The 23,352-nt window shown below is 40.1% G+C and overlaps 1 protein-coding gene across 1 annotated transcript; it reads right to left on the bottom strand.

The window, feature by feature from the left end:
- Positions 1-1,893: 1,893 nt before the first annotated feature.
- On the bottom strand, positions 1,894-23,352 carry SLC25A40 (solute carrier family 25 member 40). Its single transcript, XM_075211891.1, has 11 exons — positions 22,933-23,352; positions 20,031-20,134; positions 19,237-19,296; positions 18,328-18,434; positions 16,017-16,084; positions 8,847-8,968; positions 7,236-7,409; positions 6,529-6,638; positions 5,680-5,761; positions 5,495-5,575; positions 1,894-5,063 (listed from the first exon to the last, which is right to left on the bottom strand). The coding sequence occupies exons 2-11, from the start codon at positions 20,128-20,130 to the stop codon at positions 4,945-4,947; spliced, it is 1,023 nt and encodes a 340-aa protein (XP_075067992.1). The 5' UTR covers positions 20,131-20,134; positions 22,933-23,352; the 3' UTR covers positions 1,894-4,944.

The raw sequence follows: 23,352 nt of genomic DNA on the forward strand, positions 1-23,352 counted from the left end.
AATGTTATGTGAGAGCTATTCAGATAATGTGTCAGCTTGTTGGAGCTATTTATTTAATGGAGGTATATTTTTTTTATTAAATGTGGGGGCTATTAATGTAATGTGGGGCAGATGGAGGTTATTAATATATTGTACAGGCTAATAATCAATTTGGGTTCTCTGTAATTAATGTGGGCTAATTTTTAATGACAGAGCCAGTTAGGGGGAAACATGCCTATTTATTAAATGTGGTAACTATTTATTTGAGGCTGATTAGGGGAAGAGAGGCCGACAGTGTTCACTAGTAACTCAGTTTTCCGGGAAGTGAATTCAAACAGAGCCCCGACATTCCAGGTTCCAGCCAAACAGAAAAAGCTGCAAATACAAATAGGGGAGAGCAGCGCAGTCTGACAATTGTCCCGATTCTGGGCAAAATCTCATGTATAAAACATGGACTTGCTTTTACCTGTTATAGTAAAATGTCTTTCTAAATCTGTTCTTCTGAATTCATAGTTTTAGCCTAATTGCGACTTATGCCATCTTCTACAACTAGTCTACTCTGTGATGTCTGTTTCATGTAGATTTTTAACAGCCATTAAATAAATAATAAGCAAATCTAGTCTGCAGCAGCAGATCGGTGCTGCCCCCTGCTGTTCAGCCCACCACATTGAAATCTGTCTTACAACAAACATCTGTGCTGCGGTTTTCAGTTTTTCTTTTCAATACAACTAACAATGCACATTAAGGTTATGTGCAGACAAATGTTTTTGTTTTGTTTATTAAACTTGTCATATGCATTTTATTCCCCAGGCAACATCCAGACACATGAAAAAATTAGTCAGTCTTTAGTGTCCATGCCTGTACCTAACGGATTCCTTAAAACAAAACAAAAGACCAACTCCTGCATTTTATTTTTAGAACTCAAGTAAATACAGGGGAGGTTCAAGGACAGTGTTGGCTAACCTGTGACACTCCAGTTGTTGTGAAACTACAAGTCCCAGCATGCTTTGCCTATACATAGCAGCTTATTGTTGGATGGGTATGCTGGGACTTGTAGTTTCACAACACCTGGAGTGTCATAGGTTAGCCAACACTGGTCTAGGAGCATATCTGAATCGACCAAGTAGAGATATGTAAAACAATAAATAATAATTTGCATCTGAGCCTTTACATGTATGATCCGGACACCATTGGCCTATGAAGCAAAGTTCCAGGTGACTCTTCCGCTAATAGTGCTGCTGACTAATGTTTTCGTCACTGTTTTTATGGATATCCACCAGGCGCGGGCTGGCAGGTTTCAGCCCGGGGGGCGCACAGGCGGCCGCATTACATGACACGGCCGCCTGTGCGCTAACGCGGCCGCATCGTGTGACACGCGATGCGGCTGTCGGTAATATTAAGCTGTTATTGCATCCATCCACGGTGGGGGGGACAGGGGGAGGTGGCCGGCCCGAACAGCCGTTAGACTGAGCGGCCCGAACAGCCGTTAGACTGAGCGGCCCGCTGCCCCCGGGTCCAGCCCGCCCCTGATGTCCACACTAACTTTAGTAAAGATTTACAAAGCTGGAAGCCCCATTATGTGTCTATTAGACAGTGCCTGTAAATGAGTGTGCACACTGCAGCAGTATACTAACCACTGAGGCATTACTCTAATCCTGCAGTAGTGGAGGCACCTGCTTACAGCTGGGAAGTGGACAAGTATCGTTATAGATAATCAATAACCACCAGGGGCTCTGACCCTAGTTAGATGCACCTTACAAAACTGTGGTTTTCAATACAAAACTTGAAACCTGCATCTATTTTGCTTTGTGTCTATTATAAATCGCTGCAACCAGTCATTGTACAGATATAAAATAATATACAAGATATAAAAATAGTATATAAAATACACACAAAAGGACTCCAATCAGCTCATAAGATTAGGAAAACTGGAATTTTAATAGATTTGAAATAAACTTGTTAAAAGGCACTTTAAGACATTTCCAATAAAAAAGATATTTCAAACAATGACCGTTAAAGTGGACGCCTCACCTACAAACAGCGGAGGCAGGAAAGGTGTAAGATGAACCAATATTCACGTTTTTTACTTCACTATTAACCTATGGCAGTGATGTCACTATTTCCTAACACAAAATAGGTGACTGCACTGTGTGTGGGTGAGGGATCCACTTTAGGACATACTGGGGGGTATTCAATTGTCGGCGGGATTGCCGAAAATCCCGCGGTCCGTTATTACGGTAATCCTGCGCGGAAAAAACGTTAATACGGCAATTTACTCGCTGGATTTCAGCTCGCAGCTCAGGGGGCTGCGAGCTGAAATCCAGCAAGAGATTACCGTATTAACGGTATTGGCTTTTCCGCGCTCGAACCCGCGGACAATTGAATACCCCCCACTGAATGCAAAACACAATATTATTTATTATTTTATTAACATAGCACTAACTTTTGGCACAAACAAAATAGTATGACAAAACTGTATGTCATTTATTATCTCTATTCAACATCTTCTCATACTGACTTAATTACACTAAGAGATGTGAATGGGTTTTTCAAGGATACAGCCAGACCATCATTCGTGCAGACGATCAGATGCCGAAACTGGCAGTCTGGTTGCCATGTTGCAGTTTGGGCTAACTGGCGGTCAGAATTGTAGAGTATATGGACACCTTTTACAGTGAACCTATTACTGGGGGAGGGTTATTTATCAGATAGTACCTTGTACACATTTAGGGGTGGGAACTCCCAAAATAACTACCCCTCTGTCCCCCAGGAGGAAGTCTGTAATATAAATGAATTGCTCAACTTGGATTTCCCTGCTTAGTAAGTGCTAGCAGCCAGGATAGCTGTGATAGAGGAAGAGGGCCCTGAAGAGAGCATAGTGCAATGTGAAGTTCATTTTGGAAGCCTGATCTTGCAATTCACATAATGGGCTCGCTACATAGCAGACTCTCTCCTGGGACAGCAGGGGGCGCTGACAGCACATTTACTAGAAGGTACAATCTACCCTATTGTAAAAACCATTGAAGCTGTGGTTGACTGCAGCTGTATTTAACACACATCCCTGTATTCATATATGATCTTTGTGATGATGCTCCAGCTTTTTCTTTCCTTCCTGTTTATTATTTTGTTAAATATTTTTTCCAGTTAATTTATTATAATCTACACAAGAACATGCATTGTATACTGTCCTCAAAACAATGTCCCACAGTCTTCAGGCCTTTGCCCAATAATACTGCAATAGGTTGTTTACCAAAGCACAGTGAAAGTTGAAGTGTTCACACAGTGGAGGCAGCCATTTTGTATCCAGGAGAATGGAGCCTTTTAATTAGAAACCACTAAGAACTAGTGACTCTTATGATAGTAAATGACCAAATACATGGAGTTTTGTGGTAATTTGGTGGTCACTATAGTAATCCCGTGCCATTTTTTGTAAGTATTACCATGGTAGTATTCCATAAGGGAAAGCTGATCGGATCAATATTGGTTCAGCCCACAAAATGGCCTCCATTAAGGGATCATTGACAATGTGTAAAAAAGTCTATTGTACAGTGCAAACTAAGCCTTGGTTCTGCCATGATTTACAAAGTGCGCCATTGACCACAGATTGCAGAGCCAGGTGGAAGCAGAGCAGCATCAGTGTGCTTAGGCTGATTGGAGGTGTTGGGCAGAGTAATGGTATCTATGTCCGGAGGAGGAGCACCTAGTGTTACGGAGATGATTTAATCACAGCGAGATTATTGAAATGAGATAAAGCAGTGGGGAAGGAGCCTTTCTAGGGGCGTTGCTGTGCGGAAAGGTGGACGGCCATTTCCACTACGTAGGAGAACTGGAATTTTGCACCAGCTCACAGCTGGCGGTTTTCATAAGCTTTTTATAGGCCTCATTTTGCTCTTCATGTTTCAGAGAAACACAGCACTGAGCAATGTAATATTCATAATCTCCACCTTTAATAAAGATGGTCCCCTTCCCTCTCGTGCTTCAATTCAGTCATAAATGAGATTAAACAGAGTAGTTTAGGAAACAAACAAAGACATTTCTAGTAATAAAAGTGGAGGTACAGAAGTGGTAGGAGGCTGCACTCTGATTTGATGTTTACACTTGTGCACAGTGCGCCTCTGGTAACTTCTCCTCTCCGCCTTCTAGTCTACAACGGTGTCTTCTGAGAGCGGAGGGTAAGTGTTCACCTTGATAGGTGCTGGGTGGACAGTGGAAGCAGCTAGTACACACCAGCGGAAACACGGAGACTTCCCATTCTAAATCCTATTTAGGTGAATTCACCATCTCCTGATGTCACCAGTTCCTAGTCACCTGATGGGCTGATTCCACATACAAAATACTGTAATACAGAGTTTGACTATGAATAGAGAATAAATCATTGTCAGTGGTTATTATTCACCAGATCTGGAAATACACCCAGAATAATCAGGAGAGTTCCTCGGGTGCAAATACTCAACAAATACTGAGCACGTCATTTGCCATTTATATCCTCTAACTGTAAATGGGGAAAAATCAAGACAGAATTTAAAATAGACATAATTTCATATAAATGAACAACACATGATAAAGAAGCAAAAGTCAATATAAACACAACACTAAGACATTGGAAAACGCACAAGTGAGCACACAATGAAATATGTACTAATGAATGTAATATATAGATATGGCTATATTATTGGGATATGACCAAAGTGGAGGCATCCATTGTCTGCGCTGATCCAACATTCATGAGAATGCAGCCTACCCATTCACTAGAGAGGTCATGGAGCCACGAGGCATGAGGCATTACAGTTGTACTTATAATCTGGATCTGAGGAGATGTGTGTGTTCTATGCATCATACCACAGCCATGTACTCACTGCAGACACTTGTCATGATGTGTGTAGTATAAGCTAGGTGCATGCATGTACAAGTGTCTGTAAAACAGAACTTGAAGCTGGAACATTCCATGCTCGAACCAGACGCCCATCACAGCGTTTTCAGCTGTTGTTCATCGTTTAACTTGCGAAAAAATGATTTTCCAAATTCATAAGTGCTGATCATTATGGCACAAGCTGGGGCGATTTTGATTAAACGTGGAATCAAACCTGGAAAGAGAAAATTGGAAGACGTTATTAGGCATTAATAATTGGAAATAATGCCCCAGATTTATTTTTCGTAATGTTATTATATTCAAATTGTACATTGTAATAATAGGGGACTGCAGTGGGGGACAGTGTGTGGAGGGGACGGCCAGCTGACATGAGTTAGAGGAGTCACGCTGACATAGAAGATCTTGTGGTGTTGGGTGTCATAAAGTGGTGTATTTAAAGTTATTGTGTAGAATGTGATGATCGCGATGCCAACAGTGGTTGAAAATTTGGAGACACTCAGTATAAGACGGTGGTGGGATATCCAAGCTGGACGTCAGATAAGAAATCAGAAATATGAGTCAATAAGGAAGGAGTGAGCGGGGTGAATCTGAGTATTGTAAGTTTAGTACAGGCTGACCACACCAAATGGCAGTAAATAAACTCACCAGCAAACAGACCCCTGAATCCATTCTCAGATATAATTGAGGACATTATCTTCCAAGTTGACCTAGAGCTTTTCTTTGACTCTACAGAACAAAGTAAATAAAATGCATCGAACGTAGCTTAAAACTCTTATCTACAATTAAGCCTGTACAGATTTTTTGAAGATAAGAAGGATCTAAAGGCTTACCGTTCAGCACCTCCAGTTCTCCAACTTCAATTTGTCTTCGTGTTTTCACAACATCAAATGGCAAAGTTACTAGAGCAGCAATCTGTAATATGCAAAACAGTCTCATTATCCAGAGCCCTGCCGCCTGACCATACAAACTACCTAGAGCCCCTCTGCCACCAGCATGACCACCCACAGCCCGACCACCCAGAGCCTCTTCGTCAACAGCCTGACCACACACAGCCCCACTGCCACACCCAGCAGAGGCAGCCATTTTGTGCGCTGCAATAATAATATATTCATGAAAAAGCAGCCTATCCAGTCACCAGGATGTATTTAGCACCGCAGTTATGTCACCGTTCCCTAGTGATTGATAGCAGCATATGTATAAATCCTGGTTTAGTCCACCAAATTTGAGGCTGCATGCTCATAAATTCTGGTACAAAATGGCTGCCTCCACTGTTTGTAAGCGATGATATCATTCCAGATCCTTCTCCCCAAAAACAGAGGTTGGAGAAATGATGCAAAGCCAGTAAAAGTATATGTGAAATGATGCAAGTCAGTAAAAGTATATGTGAAATGATGCAAGTCAGTAAAAGTATATGTGAAATGATGCAAAGCCAGTAAAAGTATATGTGAAATGATGCAAGTCAGTAAAAGTATATGTGAAATGATGCAAGTCAGTAAAAGTATATGTGAAATGATGCAAGTCAGTAAAAGTATATGTGAAATGATGCAAGTCAGTAAAAATATATGCTTTCACATGTATTAAAATTTTGTGAATTTAGGATTGTACATATAAGTGGAAACAACGAAAATTTAACCTCAGTTCATACGTTAAATTAAAAAAATAAAAAACATCCTACTTACTGAACCGGACACGGCCCCTGACACAAAACTGATAGTGAAGGTTGGTTCCAGCTTGTTGTATCTCTGGCACAGAAACTTTCTCCCCAACTCATAATTATACCAGTACATTGCTGCAAGACAAACCACAGGCAGACAGTCTCAGAATAACGTATCTGTGAATTAATGCTGAAAATCTGTCCGATAGTCAACGTAAGTCGCCTACAATCATCAGCACTGAACGTCATGATCTAGGTGACAGAATTGGGCTTTCATAGAGAACAAATAGATAGGAGATGTTCATTAATTGCGCACACAGACAGATTGCTGATATGTATTCCCCATATTTCTGGTCTGGGACTGTTGGTTATTTATTCCCATATGTAGAGGTTTTGGGTTCATTTTGACTAAATAAGCTGACTAAATTGCCAGATTTAACTGGTTCTGCAGCTCTAATGAGAACATGTGCTCAGGAAGGGACGAAGACTAAGGGGTAGATTAAGTGAACTTTCTAAAAATGAAATGGAGGTGTTGTCCATAGGAACCAATCAGATTCTACCTATCATTTTCTAGAATGTACTAGATAAATGATAGCTAGAATCTGATTGGTTGCTATAGGCAACACCTCCACTTTCTATAAGCTTTGATAAAGATATCCCTAAACGTGAAACGTGTTATGCAGTTACATTTACACTTTATTAGAAAATAATTCCACTCAGCAAGTCACCTACCAGAGAATGGGACGTCTCGCAAGACAGTGGGGCTCCATCCTTTCCAGAGAGACAGCCAGCCCTCTTTGGCTACAGAACTCTGGATACACGCTGTCAGCTCCCTGTACGATAGAGGTCGGAACTGCATTTTGGTCCTGATCAACTCTAAGGGGCTAATTAGAGTTGCAGAGCCCACTGAGAAAAAACAACAATATTTTCATTAATCTCTGTTCAGAAAAAGCTGAAATTCAGGTCACTGATTACTTATAAATAAGAGCACAACTTCATATGTTGATCACCCGCCCCCCTACTTGGCATAATGATGATTTAAATAGAGCCTACTAGTTCACTACAGAGCTCAAAGAGGCACAAAGCGAATGGTTTGCCCGGATTCTCTTGGATATTGGTTCAGGCTACAAAATGGCTGCCACAAAGTGCCTCAGTGATGCCATTGGTTACTAGTGAATTGACAGGCTACAGTCACATGAAAAATTGGCCCATGCCACAAAATGGCAGCTGTGGTTAGGCGATGGACACACATGTGCAAGAGTTTACAAAAGGCTTAGCCCTCCTGTGGTTCTCCAGTTGTGGAATTATAAAGCCCAGAAAGTTGGGATGTATAGTTCCTTAACAGCTTTAGGGCCGCAGGATTCCTAACTCTTCTTCAGACTGATTACATTATCTCTACTGAGGCATGCAATTAAGCTGCTCTCTGAAAAACTTTTGCAATTAAAAAGAGAAAAAGAAACCGTGTTTGTATTTCTCTCTACTAGCACATTAGCTCTTTTTAGTGGACTATTGCCAGATACTTATACAGTTATCAGAGATGGCTGGGTTGGGAGAACATTGATTTTCTGAGAGTATCTTCTAGATGCCTAGGGCAGAGTGTACTGGTTTATCAATGAGCAGTTCAGATATTCACCTGCACCATGAACATCGCAGAAAGTGATGTTTCTTATAAAAAGGTCATTAAAATAATTTAATTAGGCAAGTAAATATAGGTCAACTACAGGGCATATGTCAGGTTTTTGTTGTGCTTATTATATTGTCATTCTCAGTCTGCTGCTCTGGGTGTCTCCTGAAATCATAATGTTTTTCTCTCACCTCCATTCTCTCTGACAACGAGAGAAGTGTAAGCTCCAAGAGTAATATGGCCAGCTGTAATGATTAGCTTTGTGGTCCACTGCACACAAGTTCTACTGTCCACAATGACACCTGGTAATGATTTATTTTTTGGGGACCAAATTATTTTATGATTTAAATTCACACATCCCCCTAAACACACTAGAGGAGATAATCACGGGAGTGCAGCCGATCTATTAGTAACTGAAGACTTTACGGAGACACAAGGTACTCTAAACCTCTTGTCAGTATGTGATAGTGTTTTAATAAGATGAATATTGGTTGAGCACACATTACAGCAGCCTCCCATAGGACAGGTCCACTTTAAGACAGTTTTAGACGCTGAGGTAAGTATAGAACATGCCCAGATGATTTACTAAAAAGTGCAAAATTCACACCAATGTCTCTTTGAAATAAAAGCTTCTGATTGGATGGAACAGTGATGGATGAAAGCGTTTTATATTGTACTAAATATGATCTTTTCTGTAAGTATGTCGTAGTAGGCCTCACATCTGGCTGTGGCTCCAGCGATGAGACAGGCACTTTCTGTACTCTCCATTCGAGGGATCAATATGTCCCGTAGTTGGTCGTAACAGGTGAAGTAAATCGCAGTAGCCGGCAAAGCCATTACTCTGTGACAATGAAAAATAAATAAATAAAGCGACAAATAAAATACTATGACACAAAAACTATGAAAGACAGAATGATATGGACCGCTGGACAAACACTTAGCTAAGCCCAAATCTGCAGCTACCTCTGGATGGCAGCATTGCATGCTGGGACTTGTAGTTTCAGCATACAATGCTAGCCAGAGGTAGCTACTGGTTCCAATGCTAGAAGCTAGTCACCCAATTCCATAGTTGCCAAAATGTTTAAATATTTTCCAGCAAGACACTGAAGCTCATCTAAATACATCTGGCTGGGAGTTGTGTTGCTGGACGTTGGTGTCCTATAGTCAACACCACGATATGCTTACCAGACTTCCTTATACTTTTGTTTTTTTGTATTACAAACTCTATTATTCATTAAATAACATAGAAAACACACTGGATAAAAATAGATAGTGACGACTATATTTCAAGTTATTGTCAGTACCGATAAATAGTGACATATCTCAGAACAAGATTTTACACCGACAAATCTTTGAAACTTAGGCCTTTCCATGGAAATTAGAAACAGTTGGCAACTCTGCCCAACTCTTGTACATGGGGAGGGTGCAGTCATTTCCATGACTATGCAATATATTCTCCATATACTGAAACTGCTGGTGAAACAACAGAAGGGAAGATTATTACTTCAACCCAGTCGAAGACACAAATTTCTTAACGCATACCGTTACTAAATATGTATACAAACCAATATGATCACACAAATTACTTACAGCTACGACCAGTCTGTTAGAAACGGCATGGAAATGGCTAGTTGGCTTACGTACAAAGCAAATTATGCATCTCAGTCCTCTGCTTTGATTCATTTCTTATTTTTTTTAAAGGGTTTTTTTTTTTGCAATTGAGAACTTGAAGAATCTGTTTCTAACCTTCTGTAATGTTCTTCCCAAACTATATTTGCAAATTAGTGTTTAAGTTTTTCTCGACGTGTGCATTGGAGATTGGCAGACATACAGTATATGGTGGTGATGCATCAATGCCAACAGTGCTGGGGAATTATCTGTGTGAGGTTTGTATGTTCTTTCTGTAGTCCCCAAAATATACTGCTAAGTAAACTGGCTCTAGATAAAATTGGCCCTAGTGTGTGTAGTGGGCTGCAGCTTGGACTATAGAGAGTGGTAATGGAAGACATAGGACACTATGAGATGATCGTTGAACAAACAGAGTGATCGTTGTGGAGCTATACACGCCAGTGTACTACCTACTTCTGGTAAGTGCATTTCCCTAAGGGGTTTTCGTGTGGATTTGGACGAAATAGAATCAACATATAACTATTAGAAAAGATATTTACCATTAGGAGAAATTGCCTCTAAAAGTTTTTTACTGGACTGCTTCTATTTGTATTATTTACATGTTTTACATATATTCAACCAGGTTATAATTACGAGAGGACTGAGTATATGATATTAGGCGCCATTTGTTGTGGGATTGTATTATAAATATTGAGCTTGTTTTTACTCCTTTGTGGATAGGAGTAACCGCACATGGGCAGCCTGATATCCAAGTCTGCGCTGTTTTTCTATCTATTTAAATCGTCTAGTGTGTGTAGGTTTGTGTGGTAGAGACTTTATACTATAAGCTCCACTCAGTCAAGGAGTGATGTTAATGCTTAGCATTATAACTAACCTTTATTTTATATTACATTGCTCTTTACAGAGAATGTTCAAATATAAATCAGACAAAATACAATAAAAGTTGAGTAGTTAATGCAACATTTACATCTTGGTTACAGGCTGAAGTTGGATTGTTTAAACATCACCATTAATCATGGAAAGGTGATGTATAGCGCAGCTATTGCTGCGAGTCAGTAAAATCCAGAATTAATATCTTACAAGCAGACATAATTATTGTTATCTGTTCACATAATTCTTATGCCCCCCCCTCCTCGAAACACACACTTGTTCAATAGGCCAAACCCCCCCCCCCCCTCGCTTCACCAGACTCTCCACAATCTTCAATCTATGAAGCTCTCTTGTAAAACCTATCTCTACACTATAGTCGTTCTTACCCCCACCCGGTACTACTCCCTTTGCATGTTCTACCAGCAGAAGCTGGCTGGGCTGTGGGCATCTCCCCCTCCCCTGGCCAATCCCATACTGGGCTACCTTGGGCCAGGTCACTGGGCTACCTGCTTTTTCTTTCCTTTAAAATGCTCCTAATAGGCTGCTGAACCAAGTCTCGCCCCACAGGCTACAATTTGCCAGCCAGCCTCTGTCTACCAGCTACCGTCCATGTCCACTCGGAGTCCCACTAGCTCCTGTTGTCTCAGCACTTCCCTCTGGACTGCAGAGTTTGGAGGTGCCTTACAAATAAAGGATGAAGATTTGGCCAAGATTCCCAAATCACTTTAATTTTGGAAAAACTCTCTAGGACAGGACTGTAGTCGCACCAGGGCTAGTGCAAGCCCTTTTGGCGCCAAAGCTGCACCCCCACACTCGGAAGTGGCACCCCCACCCATGCTGTTTGTTACCTTGGCAGGTGATAGGTGGGGGCAACATTCAGTGTTTTAGGTGCCCTCTAACCATTGGTGCCCTAGGTAACCACCCAGATTTGCCTAATGGTAGTGCCGGCTCTGAGTGGCATTTATATCTAAATACAATTTCTTATCATATGGGAATAAAAATAAAGCATCCAAGAAAAATTTTACAATTATTCGGATAAACCTATAATTATTTTTAAGAAATGAATAAACCTCCGGAACTGATTGGCTCCTAGTTTTTTTAAAAACCGACAGGAAATCTGACAAGAGTATAGGTGCTACAGCCCCTTAAATTGATTACCACTTCAACCCAACACTTCAGTGTAATCGAAACATTTGCGCTACTCGGAAATATATAACGAAGAAAGCAGGTGAGATCAGGTCTAATATAACAAATGCAAAACACAAGATAAAAACTTTTATTAAATGTGAAACATGCTATGTCATTTACGGTATGTTGGGCGTACTGTAAATGACACAGTGGGGCATATTCAATTCCGATCCGCGGTACGCGGAAAATGCGCAGTACTGCCGGTAATACGGTACCGCAATAACACGGATTTGCAAACAAAAATCCACGTTATTGCGGTACCGCGGATCAGGTTCACGGCCGTTCCGGCGCGATCCCGCGGATGGGGATCGGAATTGAATATGCCCCTGTATCTCTACACATTTTAATTCTATCGTCAAAATAATCATGCAGCGACTGAACTAACAAGAATGGAACAAATGTCACTGAATGAGGAGGAGATGCAGATAAACAGTTACATCGCAGAGAACGAGAACCATTTATATGGAAGGTATCAATCAGGCCATTCATTTAAATAAGCTATAAATATATCCACTGCATAAGGAATTATATACATAATGAGTTATTTTTTTGTTGTTTCTTAGGGGTTTTGTTTTAGTTTTATTTTAGTTTTTTATTTTGATTTATTTTCATCAGACACACACAAACTGAGTGAGCGCACAGTGATGGGCAACCCGATACACTTCAGGGGCCCTATGGGGCTGCCCTTTAACCTTCAATAGGGCCACACATTACCATAAATCTCAGAAATAAGTCAAAACAATGCATTTAATTAAAGAAAGACAAATATCTGTAATAACATATCATCCGTCATTTTAATCTGACAATAAAGCCGGGGGCCAAGAATAGGGCTTGGAGGGCTGCCTGCCGCCCATTACTGCTCCAACGGGGGAGATATACTAAACTTCTAAAAGGAAAAGGTGTTGCCCATAGCAACAAATCAGATTCTATCTATGTACATTCTAGAAAATCTAAAATCTTTTTTTTTTTTCCATAAACCTACCCCATAATTTATATTTTGGTAATATTGGACACTTAAATAGTGTCCACCAATATGAATAATAAACTATAAGGCAAGTTGAGCTCAGCAGTATAAATTAGCATAAAGGAACATAAAAGGATATTTGTGTCTAATGTACTTTGTACTTTGTTATTTGTTTTATGATCTCTGCAGGATTAAAGGTGTGCTACAGACACATTATATAGAACAACTAAACATATATTAAGTTTAATTCTTCAACATAGGTAGGAATATATAAGAACGTATTGAATATTTTATGATATTATTCATCTGGAGATCTATGAACCCTATTTTTTAAATATATTTATGTCCCCTCACATAAATAGAATGCTCTAGATATCTATTTGTGATTTTCTAAGTACAACGCAAAATGTTATGATGAATAAATGGAGCCTTTGTAGTACTACTTAGATGCTTGTTTTATAATCATTGTTTATATCAATCAAATATATTCTGATTTTTGTTGTTATTAAGCTCTAGTATTCTAAAACATATAAATAAGATGCTGAAATAACATAAATTAACAGGGAGTTAATAAACACAGAGCGTCAGAGCTTTGTTCTTTAATACAGTCTAACGTTTTACTCTAAACATGCATTGTATGATTACTAAGTACCAGGATACATTATTACTTCTTTTTTCAGCTATATGTAATAGTATCAAGTTACCATCTACATGTAATGGTATTAAGCTTTCCTTATTGCTACACACGTTTATGGATGATAGAATTCCGTTTATACTATTAAGCTTCCAATTCCAATGTTACATAACATAAATGTCATTTGATTCAACTTTAAGGTATGTTTCAATTTTGTAACTATATTTTTAAACAAGTTAATGAATTGTTGATGAAACTAACTTGGTATGCATCTGTTCACTAATTAATATATCCCTTAGATTGTACGCTCCTTTGAGCAGGGTCATCTCTCCTCCTGTCTTCACCACTTTTAACTCTGCTCTCCAGGTACCTAGCCCTCCTCCTCGAGGACCCTCTTCCCCCATCCCCTCTCGCTCCCTCCTCTCCCCTCTGGGGGTCTCCCTGTCACCCGCGCCCTCCCTCTTGGGCTCCGTCGTATGCGGACCTTCCCCTCTCCCCTCTCCCACCTCTCTAGCTGTGCTTTGAGCTCACTGAGTTACTGTGCTTATTGTTTACTGTACTGTGCTGTCTCACCTCGTATTGTAATTTCGTTTGTCCCTGTACGGCGCTACGGACACCTAGTGGCGCCCTATAAATAAAAATTAATACTAATAATAATATAGTGACCACATTGGCTGGACTATGGTGGAAAGTCACTGGCTCAGTACACCATGGAAATACAATCGCCTATGAAGAAATCGCCTCCTGGTGATGAAACGCGTCTGCCAGTAGTTATATATGTCTGGCCCCGAGAAAGACATTATTATTCCTTTTCTTTCGGTGAAAAGATAGGATAACAGAGCCTTCAGCATGTGAGATGAAATATATTATTTGTGCCTTATCTTTTAGCACGCTATATTGCCAAACATGGGCACTGATGCAGAGATGGTTGCAAAATTGGATTACGTTACTTTAAAAAAGCAGAGCAATGAAAAATAGCGTCTTTCTGCCCATATGCTGTACACATCTCACCTCCACATCAGGTCACAAGTCATCATTAGAGAAGATTTGCACCTCCCGTATAGTAGGAGGAGATGGGTTTCTCAGCTGGAGCCACATTTGGGTAAACACGTCTTTACAGACCATGGCCTTAGGCGTGTGGAGTTTGCCTGTTCTACCCGTGTTTGCGTGGGCTTCCTCCCACTACTCCAAAAACATACTAGCAGTTAAATTGACAAAATTAAACCCGCGTGTGTGTGATTTAGACTGTAAGCTCCACTGGGGCAGGGACTGATGTGAGCGACAAACATTCTCTGTACAGCGCTGTGGAACTGGTGGTGCTATATAAATAAATGAAGATATTGTACAGGGCCTGCATTTGCACGTGCCTTTCCTCCCTCGTCTCTCCAGATGCAGTCGTGCACCTACTTTCTGGGCATGATCAAAGCGCTTTCACGTAAGATACACTACACAAACGGGTGTAATACTCTGCGTCAGCCCCATTGTCTCATTGTTTTCTCATAATGGGACTGTCACGAGCTCCTAAAACGGAGCATCATTCCCGAGACAGCATTACCGTCTCTACAATAGGAGTGTTGATGTTACTGTTCATACCGCATCTGCTTAGTTCAGAGCTGTGGTGCTAGGTTAACTAGTTCGTGTGGTAGAGAATTTAGACTGCAGGCAGCGTAATATGTTGGCGCTATAAAGGTTAATGATTTATAGCTCTACTACGATAAAAATACCTATTTTGTGATATAATCGCATGTTAGGAAGATTTCTGGCAACAGGTGGCAAATTGTCCCAACATTGCTACCAATGTGACCCCTCCCTCCAAGAAACTTCTATAAATCTGTCTAGCGGATGACCTACGTTCAGGGTGGTCTTTAATCTGCCTGCACCATGTGATCTGGGCACCCAGCCTGTACACTGAGTGGCTGATTCGGCCCCGGTGTGCAGCTTAACTCCTACAGGCAACGTTATATAGCTGTAATATTCCTGGACTGTGTGACAGTGGCTGTGACAAGACAATGTGCTTTATATGAAACTGGTGAAATGTTACTGGTAGAAGGAACCCAATGATAGGAAGGGAAAAGAAAGCATCTGGTACAAAATTGTCATATTGACAAGAAAACACACAATATGCACCAAGCTCACTTGTTTCCCTTTAAAGTTATGTTATGTATGACAGCAACATAATCTAATTCTCATGTGATGTTATAACGTTCATTTAGGATTGATTACCCCCAATCACCCCTGCACCTTTATGTATGCAGATAACTGAATAGGCTAATTGCACTGGCAAAGAATACAACAGTGAGTGCCTGACCTGCAACTAGACTACAAGATATTTTGCTTTCTTTTATACTCATTTTAAATATAAAAGAGTTCTATACTATATATATATATATATATATATATATATATATACACACACACGGAGTGTTGCTTTCAATCAGCTGCATCTCTCACATTTCCACTCCTTCTGTTAGTGACAGGAGAGGTTACCAACAGAAGGCGCTAAAATTACATTTTACGCTTTTTTAAAAAACTTTTTTTCCTTTACACAGTAGTTACGTTTACCACAAGCAAGAACCCATAGAAACATACATCAACGGCACTTACAGTGTTGGTGGAAGTCCACTCCACAGTGACCGGATTCCTTCATTTCTAACAATCTGGACAAACGCATCCTGCAAAGGCCAAATCAACACTATCTGAATATGGAAAATGTAGTACAGATCAAATAATTTAATAAAAAATGGAATTAAACCCAAAATTGATATGTTTTAAAGGAAGCTGTCCTGAGGATATTACAATTCTTTGAATGTCTGTCTACTCAGAAAGCTTTTCTGAAAGTGTTCATTGCACGCTGCCATATTGCTGTGAAACTCTGTCCCATATTACAAGTGACTGATTTGGATCAATATGATTTGGATCAATATGTGACCTGTTCTTTACTCTCCACATACACTGCTCATCTTTGAGAGAACCAAGTTTGCAACATCAAAGCCTGCAGAACTGATCTAAGTCGGTATACACTGCCCATTTATCACTATATGAATAAAGAACATCTATGTTAGGTTTTAAATTATGTGTTCATTTTTCCAGTAAAACTGTAACACCCTAGTTCACATGGGCCAGAATGACTTTCAAAATGCAGGGTGGCTTTCACTGCAAAAGCAGTTTGTTGAGGCTCTTTGGACAGCAGTCAGCAATTGGCAAACAACCTACCACAGTATAGAACGTACCACCAGCCACTCGCTGTAATGGCAGGGATTAGACATATAGCATGTTAGGGGGAGTTACCCTTTCAATAAAACAAATTAAAAAAACATATATACACATATATTTGCATCTATAAACATGAATAATAGCATTTTTTTTTAATACTTAAGCCGGTATAGAAAACCTCAGCCATACATGTATTTTTAAGAACACGTGCTGTGTTCTAGTGCCTGATATACAGCAGTTTCACCCAAGCCTGGTGTGTTAGATAAGATGACTGCACTCCGGCTGCTTGGCAGTAGACGTCCTGTCTTGTGACAGGAACAACCCAGAAATGGAACCTATTTGCAAGATCTTGCAGGGCTGCAAATCATTATCTAACTCACCAGCTTCAGAACAATGCTACTTTGTGCTTTATCCTAGAAGGTTTGTGTGATAAATAAAATCTATCTCACAGCGGTGCAGGTTAACGGGTGCAGTAAAGAAATCAATAGCCATTTACATGTGTCCTGTCTATGCAGAATTGCTGCTTGTCTGTTTGTAGTATGTGTCACGGTCTCAAATGATCCTGAGTCTTTACGATGCGAATTGGATCTGCACAGTTTAGCGTTACACTAACAGGGCGCGGAGTCTAACGAGCAGATGGTGTTCGCCAGGAACTGCCGCAAAGAAGTATGGTCTTAGCTGCGTCTGCTCGCAGGTCGCGGCCCCTGCCAGAGTACTGAGCGAGATCCTCTTAGAAAAGCCGGAGAGTAGAGGAACTTTGATAGAAGTGTCAGTCTTGCAGACGAGTACAATAGAATAGTCGGTACCAGAGTGGAGTGTTAGCTTTGCAGACGAGTAGAGTAGCACGTACTTGAATAGAGTGTCAGCTTTGCAGACGAGTACAATAGAATAGTCGGTACCTGAGTGGAGTGTCAGCTTTGCAGACGAGTATACAGGAAATTAGTAGCCACTTCTTAGGTACCCAAAGGCAACTGAGGAACAGGCACTGAAGGTTTGGAGGAATTGCCTTTTGTATTTGGCGCCAGGATTGCCTGGCCAATAGGAGGGCAGTCATAGATTTTATAAGTTGCGGGTCTGAAAAGTGGAGATGTTGCCTACAGCAACCAATCAGATTCTAGCTATCATTTTGTAGAATGTACTAAATAAATGATAACTAGAATCCGATTGGTTTACCCCCTAGTCTCACTGTGAGAAAAACTATGAGACATAGGATGATTATGTTCTAGAATGTCTAAACAAATTCTGTTCTAGATTTGACTCGCGAGTGTGGAGAGATCCTGGATTTTGGACAAGACCAACAATACAGAAAGCGCTAGGATTTGACTTGACCACCAATACAATTAGCTCTAGCCCAATAAAGCAGAGTTCTGGGTTTGATCGCGACTACTAGAATGTACAGCTCTAAGTTTGGCAATACCACTAATGCATAGTTTTAAGTGTGGGCAGGAGCACCGGCACAGTGACTGGGGCGCCGTCAGTGATTGATTAGAGCACCGACACTGACAGTTCCAGGAGGTCACTGCTGTTTCTTTAGAGAACTTCTCACATTTATACTATTTTGAAAGTTTGGGCAAGAGGACTACTAATGTTTTGTTTCTTTTTCATTCTGTATTGTAATGATATAGAGGTATTGCTATTGTAAAGCGCTACGGAATTTCCAGGCACTATAATAATAAACGGTGATGATGATGATTGTTCTTACCGCTGTCCCTCTGAATCGCCCTGGTGCTTTATACCACGCTTTGCTGTTTCCATTCAAACAAACACAGAGATGGTCCATGAGGCCATTGCAGTAAACAAAGCAGTTCCCTAGTAGAGGACATATGAGAACAGGCATTAATGTGTTACAAGGATTTTCATTAAAGACCAATAAATACTCTGAGAACTGGTTCATCAGCCCCAGATTTCACAATGTTACACTGACACTCAGGGGAAAATTCTAACTCCAATCACTTACATATAAGGACAAGGAAGTCAATTGACAGCTGAACTCCTGTTTGCTGGTAATGGTTACATGCCAGGTAAAACTTGTTTTTAATTTGATGAAATACCTTGGAGGTACACACACAGATTATTCAATTGTCGACATTTCAAACTTTCTATAGAGAACAATTCAGTACATTCAATCTGTAAATATATAGCTAAAATGTGATGCAACAGAGTTGTAGTATAAACACTTGTCTATAAGCTGCAGTACAGTACATACAAGCCGAGAAAATAAAGTTGTATGAAGGTGGTCTTAAAGAATAACTGAACCCAGTGAGAACAAGCATGCTCTATACCCACGTAGTAATATGTGATGGCATCTCCCTTAATACCACTGCTGCAGAGTGCTCACAGATGTCAGTCATCCAGCCACCGATGGCCATTACAGTCATAGAGAATAAGTAAAACCTAGTAATCTGTCACCCATCCAATCGGAGGCCATCTGAACTTCTCATCCAGCTGACCTCTGTATAAGGCTATGTAACGGTCAGATGGGTGACTTGAAATCTGTGGGGACTATGTAGAAGTGTTGTAGAGGTAACAATGCAAATCCAAGGTTAGCGGGAGGAATTATCTTTTAAATGTCCATCTAAAAATCCTTAGCGCCCATAGAGACAGAACTTACCTTTAATAAAAGGTTTGTATTGTGCTTGTAGCCGAATCTTGACAACATCCAGAGGTGTTACTAAGTGAGGAAATAAAACCAAAGTTGATCTCCAACTATAATATTTGAGAAACCATTTGAGCATATACGTTTCTTTACAAATGTATAAAGTAAGACATATTTGCAATTACTTGAAAACACATCAAGTTGATAAACACATAGTAGACTGCCATGTGGGGTTTGTGTCTCGTGGGAACGACGGAATATGAGTGGAGTCATGTGCTGCCTTCCCTTTAAATGTCACATGACCACTTTCATATCCTCTGCTGTCTGTTCACTATAATACAGCTACAAACCTTCCTGCTAAAGGTCAAGAACTGAAGCAAAATGGCATTGATGGAATGAATAAACCCGTAATCACGTTACTTACAGTCAGCTTGCGGGAGATCAAAGGTTTAAGCATCATTAAAAATTATTCCACAGAAAGCGAATCATTACCATGACAAAAAAGCTGAATCCCCAACTGTTTTTAATTGGGCTATGGGCACATTACATTTTCTAATGTTAATAAGTGAAGCATGAGGCAATATAAGGGCCCGAAAGCTCTTTCCAGGACCCATGACCTCAATTATCTGATGCTGTAAAATCCATTAAGATAACCCAGAAACAGATTGTTCACCTTACAGGCAGCAAGGAGCACAGATTAGGTGCAATTTGCAAATGATGATGGTTAGTTAGCTATAGTACGTCTTCCGACTAATGACAGGTGAACAAATATATAAACTGGCTCAAAGACAACCATACTGGATTCTTACCAAAAAGAGATGTAAGAAGAGCACCAGCGGAAGATGCTATAATCTGCTGGATCGGTGTGATGTTTGTAGATGCAAGTGCTGTTTTGTCCTGTTCCTTCATATTTCTGTACAAATAATAATAGAATTTTTAAAGAGTACCCATTAATAAATACAAAGAAATATCTGACTGGTTGCTAAGGGTGACAGCAAGTTTTACCTGGGTACTAGTTTTCATAAACTAATTTAAAAATCAATCTAGTTTACTATTTTCTGGGACCAAATAATTTTGACTTACAACTATTTCTAGTGATGTTATTAAAAACATATAACAAAATGCACATTTATTTTGTGGATACTTCCTCAACATCTCAAAAAACCTTTTTAAATATGGTTTATGTGCCCAATTTATGCTGCAAAGATTTCCTTCTGCCAGGTTAATGCCAAAGAGAACACGAGGCAATTATACAATGCTGCCTGCTTAAGTGACCACTAAACCCAAAAATTGTAATTTTCAGATATGAACCATGTAGGTTAGATACAATGATCAGTGTTAACCTGACATTCCACAGCAGCTTTGCTAAAAGGTAAAGTTAGACCTATCTGCTCCAATACAGATAGACGCCCCTCCCACATGTTTAGTTCACTGTCCTGTTGGATGCAGGTCAAATAGCTGAGAGAACATGAATAAGTTGCTGTGATATTACTGACCCTGTCACCGTGTATGAATCCACCAATCCACACAGTGGAACTATTTTAGGAAGCACACAGTCTGCCAACTTACTGCATTTCAAGGTCCATGCTTACTTTACTGCATCAAACTAACAGGGTACCTAGGAATTTGAGGAGGCAGAAAATACCGAAGAGGAACATTGAGCAAAAGTGTAAGCGTAACATTACATTCCAACCATATGAACATATCATTAAACTTTTCAGTTTTTCTCCTATAAAACCTTTTGGTTTAGCCTTGTTTATAGGTTACATTAACCTTTAGAGTGAGGAGACATTGGAGCTACATATGTGGAAATTTTGTGTGGTTTTTTTATGCATTGCACAAAGTGCAACCACAATGGGGCATCGCCACTCAAGGGCAAATGGATGGCGCAAAAGTCACTCCATTAAAAGTATAGGAAAGACCCTGATCACCACCCTCTTCTAAGCTGTATGTAAATGTAAGTGTGATTGTGTTTGCACTCTTTCAATCCCTTTATCTCACATTAAAAATCACGCACTCTGCTGGAAATCTAGGCGCAACAACGCAAAATTGAAATACGTATAAAGGATTTATCACTGTGCTTTAGCCATTTTGTGTGTTATAAATTATAACAGAGTATTGCTGTAGTGTTAGAAAAAGGTTTTCTTTTATATTGGGTACAGTGTGTCTATTAATGCGTTCTCTGCTAATGTACAACTGGAAGATACAAAACGCGTCACATTATATAGGATGAAATCCAATTTGCAACAGATCTGAACTAGTACAAACATCAAGGGCTAGATTTACTAAGCTGCGGGTTTGAAAAAGTGGGGATGTTGCCTATAGCAACCAATCAGATTCTAGCTTTCATTTATTTAGTACCTTCTACAAAATGACAGCTAGAATCTGATTGGTTGCTATAGGCAACATCCCCACTTTTTCAAACCCGCAGCTTAGTAAATCTAGCCCCAAGTGCTTTTTCAAAGTGAAAATGGCTGTTTGCTGTTCCTCAAAGCAAGGAATGCCCTAATAACTTTCCCTCTCCACCCTTTATCTCATATCAATATCTCCCTCAGCACAATGTAATATCCTGCTTGCGCTGCTCCACAAAATGAGGCGGATCTGCGGGCCTGCCATGTACTTTGCAAGGAAAGCTGTCACTCTGCCCAACCTGTTCCATCAGCTGGTGAAATTTTCTGCTCCAAAAACTCGCCAGTGTTATGATTACATTCAGGCAACTGTAGTGGAAATACTTTCCAGAAGAACAAAGAACAAAAAACAACAAAAAACAATCTTAATGCTACACCTGTCCCTAATTTGCAATTGTCCATTCAATTACACCCCCCCCCCCCCATTATATTTAAATAATGTCAGCTCACTTGTCCTGTTCTGCACACTGTGATGTGATTCTCAGTAACTGTTCCTGTGTTGCCTGGTCTATATGTATTATATATTGAATACTGAAAGAGAGTGAGTATGCCCACAGGTCCCGTTCTGATGCTGGTGTAATGCATTACTTTATGTGCATTAAAAGTGCACTGGACATGACTTGGGCAGCATGGTGATTAGCATTATTGACACGAAGCACTGGTGCCTCCGGGGTACTAATAGCAAAGACTAAACTGAATAAACAATTTATGTATGGCGCTGTGTAAAATGTTGGCCCTATATAACGAGTAATTGTTGGTTATATTCCCAAACTTTTTTGTTTATGGTTACATGTGGCATAAATGTTGGCTGATAGTATAAAGTGACCAATTACTTGAATATCACTTGACTGGGCTACAAAAGCATCGAATACTATGTTATTGTGCACAAAGTGATTTCATAATGAGATCAATGCTGACATATTGTTTAATGCAATGTATACTATAGTCATGCGGATTGTTACACTTTGAAAATCAATAATGAGAGTTTCAAGAAAAAAAAGTGTAACAATAATAATATACCTCTCTAAGAGCAGGGTGTAGCTGCAAACTCAAACAAATCACCCACTGGATGGATCATAGTTTCTGACAATTTTTAACTTAGGCTCATCAATGCATAAATTCTCCTCTACCAACAGATGTATACTATGTAAAGTAATGATAGGTCATTTACATAACTGTCAATAAGTCTTAACACCATCTGTGGTGAATCCACAAGTCCCAGTATGTCCAGTCAGCCAGTTGCACTATAACAGTAAAGCAACAGGTTGCCCACTTTTGCATTTCACTCAGATCAGAGTCCTACCTGTGACGATTTAATCCTTGCAGACAGCTTGTGATCAGAGACTTCCTGTGACTACCGAGGCCTGAGAGTTGAGAATATGGGAGAGAGGTGATCCCATATCATTATCCCTGTAGGTGACACTAGGAGAGCACGCTCTGAGCATATGGAGCAGCATGTGTGCCTACTCTGACATGCTGCCTGTAGGACTTACACAAGACACACACCTCTCCTGACCTCACAGGACCAAGGAAGCCTCAGTGGCCATGTTTGAAATGGGCCTAATGACAGTGACAGCCACTGTTCACATAACGAATGAACAGGGAATTCTTATTTTTGTTCTTTGTCTTAAGAAAATTAGTACTAAAGCTAATTGTGTTTATATTTTTACAATCATAACACTGACTGCACGCTAAGAGACTACAATAGCCCCTATGCCCAAGT

This window comes from Mixophyes fleayi, chromosome 5 (genome assembly GCF_038048845.1).
Source record: "Mixophyes fleayi isolate aMixFle1 chromosome 5, aMixFle1.hap1, whole genome shotgun sequence".
Classification (NCBI taxonomy): Eukaryota; Metazoa; Chordata; class Amphibia; order Anura; family Limnodynastidae; genus Mixophyes; species Mixophyes fleayi.

Coding starts and splice junctions, on each gene's coding strand:
- SLC25A40 (XM_075211891.1), bottom strand. CDS start 20,130: ATGAAGGAACAGGACAAAACAGCACTTGCATCTACAAACATCACACCG. Junction 7,410..8,846: donor CGCTGGAGCCACAGCCAGAT/GTGAGGCCTACT, acceptor GTTTTTTCTCAG/TGGGCTCTGCAACTCTAATT. Junction 6,639..7,235: donor GCGAGACGTCCCATTCTCTG/GTAGGTGACTTG, acceptor TTTGTCTTGCAG/CAATGTACTGGTATAATTAT.